Source organism: Mastomys coucha, unplaced genomic scaffold (genome assembly GCF_008632895.1).
Source record: "Mastomys coucha isolate ucsf_1 unplaced genomic scaffold, UCSF_Mcou_1 pScaffold1, whole genome shotgun sequence".
NCBI lineage: Eukaryota > Metazoa > Chordata > Mammalia > Rodentia > Muridae > Mastomys > Mastomys coucha.
This window is the reverse complement of record NW_022196891.1, coordinates 35,592,507-35,598,173: the sequence shown is the minus strand read 5'-3', so window position 1 is coordinate 35,598,173 and position 5,667 is coordinate 35,592,507. Positions and strand designations below refer to the sequence as shown.

Genomic DNA, 5,667 nt, shown 5'->3' with positions numbered 1-5,667 from the left:
TCTTTCTTTCTTTCTTTCTTTTTTTTTTTAAACAAGTATGATTAAGCTGAATACGATCTAGCTTGACAGGAAATTCAAATACTCGCCCTTTATTTGAGAAAAAAAAAAAGCAGAGACTTTAAGAATAGTGAAGGCACCCTTTTTTCAAGTCTTCAGGTGCATAATTTTCTCTGCAGAGACTGGTGGAGGAAGCTGGAGACTTCACATGAACAATGCTCCGCCTCCTCTCTTCGCCTCGCCCCGCCCCTGCCCACGCCCCACCTTCGACCCCGCCCCCCACCGCGCCGGCGCCATGGCCGCCCAGGGGATCCGGACGCTGGCGCGAGTAGCCCTTGGGAGGCCACTGCCTTGGGCCGAAGGCTTCCGACAGCAGCTCAGCTCAACTTTCCGTTCGGCCTCCGAAGGAGCCTGCGGCGGCTCCGCGCCCGGCTCGTGGAGAACGCCCGAAGGAGAGCCGAGGCGTCCAGAGAGCCGAGAGTTAACAGCGGCGGAGAGCCACATCGCCGAGCTGCACCGGGCGGCCTGCGCGGTGAGGCCCGCTCCAGCCTACCCCGAGGCCTCTGCGCCTGCGTACGCCTGGCCTCCGACCCCGAGGCTGCCCCGGCCGGAGCACCTCCGGCGTGGGGCCCGTCGGCCCGGGCCCGGTGCGTCCGCTCAAAGGGACCTGCGAGAAACCCGGTCGCACTTCTGCGTTCCGGACAGAGAGGTGTCTGCTCTAAGATTGGAGGCTCGGCTCTCTTTCTGATCTGTGTCCCAGCTAAGGGCTTGTGTCAGGGTTTGTGTGTGTGCGCGCCCTCCCGTGTGTGAGTGTGTTGTGTGGGGAAAAGGGTGTTAGGAACTGAGGGTAGGACTGAGTGAGCACTTACAGAAAAAGTATGTAGTACAGATGTGTTGCCTGTGCACGATAACTTGAGCAGCCTGCCATCCAGTGACTTTAACAATGAAAACATAAGACAGACGCTTTACATTTTTTGCCCTATGTCCTCCCATCCTTTGCCTCCAGTCCAAGTGAGCAAAAGAAATTAGTCAGGCAAGTTTGCATTTTTCCCTAGGCATTCTTAAGTAACCTTTTCTTCTGGTTATGAACTTGACAGTTGCTTGACCTTATCACCTTTCAGTTTCCTGACACTTCAGAATGCAATAGTTTGAAGATAGCATTATTTATTTATATTTTAAGTTTTATAATGATATAGAAACGATTTGTAATAAACCTATGTATTAAGCTCTGTGTTTGGCCAGTACTTGATAAGACCATTGAATATTATTTGGTTTGGCTGGAGCCACAGAGGCAGAAGAAAAACCTTAAACGTCTCCTAAGGTTGAAACTCTCCCTTGGGAGTAGTATACCCTGAAAATCCACTGTCTAACCCTTTCATGTGTTGAAAGTGAATAAAGATTTATCGAAAGATTATTGACAGCCTTTGATCGTTCTTGCTTGTGCTCTTATTTTAAATGTATAACACATGCAGTTTGTTTCCACAAGTCACCATACAAATATGGTGGCTAAAAGCCAGAAGTCATCATTTCAAGGCAAACAATAGTGGCATGTATAGATTGGTTTAATCAACACAGGAAAAGGAAGGAAGGCATTTGTACTGGGGAAGCCACAACTTTTTCATCAGTGTGGGTTTCACAGGTTGTAAGACTGTCCAGGAAACCAGAAGCAGGCCCAAAAAACATACTTGGTATTTTTCTTTTCCACAAATAAGAGGTCCCAAGCAACAGTATTTTTCCATGCCTCCAAGGAGACAGCACCCTTAATTTTCTCCCATTGCTGCACACTGGACATCTTGCTTTCCACAGACATCTTGCTGTCCAATCAACTGTCAGCAAACTTGCCTTATCTTTGTTGCCATCATTACCCAAAGAAGAAGACATTGTGTGTTGGCAAACTCAGGTACACCATCCACACGAGAAGCAACCTGTTAGTCTTCTGGGTTGCCAGATAATTGTCTCCAGAAAACACGCAGAAACTAAGTAAATACTGTAAAGGCTTTGCCGTGTTTTGTTTATTTGCCTTGCAGGTCATCAAACATGAGCTTTGTGGGGAGGAGAAAGAGAAAAGAAAAGGAAATGAGGTCTGACAGTGGGTCATTCTAAAGTGGTGTCTCGTGGCCTTAGGATTTGGGTGGCCCCTGAGAGCAGCATTGGGGCTTGCTGGATTCTTACCGCCCTGATCTATCTGTGCAGGGGCGCCTTAGAGTGGCACCAGACTTGAACTAAAATAAGTTAACCTAAATGTCAACCGTAATGAGTGACATCGTTAAGTATAAACGCTGTATAGATGATTGGTTCTTCATGACCAATTGGTAAATGTATTGCCCGAGTGGGCAGGACTGGTGCATGCCTTGCATCCCAACACTCAAGAGGCTAAAACAGAAAGGTTGGTTGTGAGCTTGAGGTCAGCCTGATCTACAAAGGTGTGGGCCAGGCAAGGCCATCTCAGAGAGAGGGAGAGAAATGTCAGAAGACCTGCTGCTTTCATGCATATTTTAATGAAAATCGCTACACAGGAGTGATACACTGAGTTACTAATGGTCAAAGTGCTATATGAAAGCCCTTAGGGAAGTTCCCCCTATAAAATCTGGAGGCTAAGAAACATCATTAACGTGATATACTTCCGAGGGAGAAGTTACCAATTTGCCTTTCTCTGCACACACCGGACTTTGGAGGCTTTAGTTTTTTTAAATCACAATTGCATATAGGTGGAAAGTGCATCCCTGAAGTTTTAAGTGGAACACTGAAGTTGCTGTTGATCAAGCTTGTTAAGCCAGTGAGTGTTGATGTGGCAAAACAATACCTTTTCAGTTAAGACAAGATTAACAACACTGGCGAAGGAAAGACAGGAAAACCGTGGACGGGGCAGTGCAGTAACACATCAGGAAGGTCTAGAAAATATTCAATAACAAAGGCAAAGGCAGCACTTCTCTGTGAGGCCTGTTTGGCTTTGATTAGCACCTTTTCTGTGAGTTTAAATCATTATCCACATATTGTAAGTACTGAAATTGTAACTGCAGCTTCTGAGTGCAGTTCATTTCCAGCCTCTTAAGCTCTTAAAGTCATCTAAATCACCTGTTATTAAGCTCGTTATCCAGAGGCGGAATGAAAACTATCAGAGCAGCAGCCACAGAGTTGTCCATTCAGAGGAGTTCTTGTTTTTCCATCAGCTTCTCATTTTACTCAAACTGTATGTTTTTTCCCTTTAATCACATATAGTTAGCTCGAATATAGCATTGAAATGCACGTGCTCTGTAATTGCAAATGCCACTACAATTACTGGAAAAGAAATTTAATACTGTTCCTTTTTTTAAATTTTTACAATCGCTTTGGACTAAAAATATTACTAGGGATATATGATGAACATTAATGAAGATTGATATATTGTTGTATTACTCTTTAGGCTGGCCACCTAAGCTACATGGACCCAGCTACCGGCTTTGTGGTTCTCACAAGGCTGGCCCACTTGCAGAGAGGTGCCTGCTGTGGATCTGCCTGCAGACACGTGAGTAACAATCTTCGAATTACCCTGGCAGTTTGCTGAGCTTCTGTAACTTCATAAATACCTATTATTTGAACAACAAGTCAAATAAAAAAGCTAAATAGACCTAGAGTGTGCTTTTCACAAGCTGTTTTAGCAAAAGGACAATGAAGCTGTTAGTACCAACACAGGACCTTTAAAGTTAATGGAATTTTGTAACATTTCACTGCAAGCATCAGCTTCTCCAAATGCTAAGGCTTGAAATTCAGGGGGAGCTCTTTATTTCGAGGAAAGCTTTCATAAAGTCTGAAAGAAGCTGAATTCACTAGGCAGGCACAGAGAACAGGAAGAGAAACCAAGCCAAGAAAAGAAAAAAAGAGACAATGTTGCAGACCAGCTCCTAGAAATACTGCCACCTTAAGAAGCAGACCTTTGCTCAGTATTGCAGGTGGATCTTGAAATGTTAAGACTTCTTCCTTCCCTTCCATTCCACTCCCTGCTTCACATACTCACTCTCCCTTAGCATTCAGATCTGAGTGCTGGCCCTCAACTTTTCTGTAGTTCATATTCTTTCTCTGTCTCTCTATTTCTCTATCTCTCTCCCCTCTCTCCCTCTCTGTCTGTCTCTGTCTCTCTCTTTCTCTCTCTGCCTGCCCCTCCCCATATCTCTCTGTCTCTTGTCTCTCCCTCCCTGCCTGTCCCTATCCCGTGTCTGTCTGTCTGTCTGTCTCTCTCTCTCTCTCTACATGCCTCTCTCTCTCTCTCTCTCTCTCTCTCTCTCTCTCTCTCTCTCTCTCTCTCTCTCTGCCTGTCCTTATCTATGTCTCTCTCTCTGCCTGCCTGTCTCTGTCTCTGGCTGCCTGTTCTTATGTTTGTTTGTCTGTCTGTCTGTCTCTCTCTCTCTCTCTCTCTCTCTTTCCCTCTCTGCCTGCCTCTCTCTGTCTCTCTCTCTCTGCTTGTCCCTATCTATGTCTCTCTGTCACTGCCTCTCTTTCTCCCTCTGTCTCTTTCTCTCTGCCTGCTTCTATTTATGTCTCTCTGTCCCTGTCTCTCTCTCTGTCTGTCCTTATGTATGTCTCTCTGTCTCTCTCTATGTTCTTCTGTCCCTTCCTCCTCCCCTCTACACTTCAATCTCTGCTTTCTTCTAGTCTGTGTTTAAACTGTGTTTAAAGTAAGTGTGAGGCTAGATTACTCCAAAGTTAGTGCTGTAGGTCTGACCTATTTCAAGAGTCTCATGCCTATGCTTAATAATCAAAGCTAATGAACTATTCCTTCCTCTTTTCTGAGCAAAGAAGAAATCAGAGTTTGTTGTTTGTTTCCTATTGGAAGGCATATCTCTGTGGTACATTGTTATTAGGATAAGATTATAACCACATAACATCTGTTTATAGAATATTTTGTATGTTTTTCCTAAAAGATGTTATTCCTTTTACTAGTCCACTTTCTAATTAAAGACTAGACAGTAAATGCTCTTATGAACTGTGGACCGTGTTCTAAAAGTCAGCCGTCACTTTTATGGATTCTCCTATCTGTGCCATGAACTATTTCTAAGCAAATTCATAAGAGCTTTATGTAAAACCCATGGATTTTGGAAGAATTGGGTTTTGGTTGGTAATAAAGTTCTTGAGGCTAGAAAGATATACCTGGGAAGTGGTTCCTGCATCCTGATTAGGGCCGTTTACCCAAAGTTCCCATTGTACTCTTTAGTCTCCAAGACATAGATCAAGTGATTTAAAACATTGCTAACAAGACTTTTTTCCCCACCATGCGAAATGTACTTTCCCACAATGACTGTTAAATAATTCCGTAATAATTTGCTATCCTCCTTTTCCAGTGTCCATATGGCCAAGTCAATGTGAAGGATCCATCCAAGAAGAAGCAATTCAACTCCTATTTTTATGTTTGACAACAACTTCATCTCTAGTCTGTCAAATTAAGTGTGCGTTTTTGAAAATAAAGCCCTAATCTAGAATTATCTGTTATGAATATTTGAACACTGAGTTAATATTAAGTACATACATCCAAAAGATGATCCATACAATGTATGTTATTTTCCCTTCTTTTTGCTGCATGGCCACAGGCATTCGCTGAAGAAGGAGAAAACGCTGGGTGTTCTATTGCATGAAAGGAGCCATCAGGTCACGCAGCAGTGTTGAGATTTCCTTAGCTTTGCTTCTTCCATCTTTTCC

The 5,667-nt window shown here is 43.9% G+C and overlaps 1 protein-coding gene across 2 annotated transcripts; it reads left to right on the top strand.

Moving 5' to 3' along the window:
- Positions 1-247: 247 nt before the first annotated feature.
- On the top strand, positions 248-5,450 carry CUNH1orf53 (chromosome unknown C1orf53 homolog). 2 transcript variants are annotated; one of them, XM_031341770.1, is made up of 3 exons: positions 248-706; positions 3,401-3,502; positions 5,313-5,450. In XM_031341770.1, the coding sequence occupies exons 1-3, from the start codon at positions 293-295 to the stop codon at positions 5,382-5,384; spliced, it is 588 nt and encodes a 195-aa protein (XP_031197630.1). In that variant the 5' UTR covers positions 248-292; the 3' UTR covers positions 5,385-5,450. The 2 variants fall into 2 exon arrangements, with proteins under 2 accessions (XP_031197630.1, XP_031197640.1); XM_031341780.1 differs by having other exon boundaries at positions 251-529.
- The last annotated feature ends 217 nt before the right edge of the window (positions 5,451-5,667 follow it).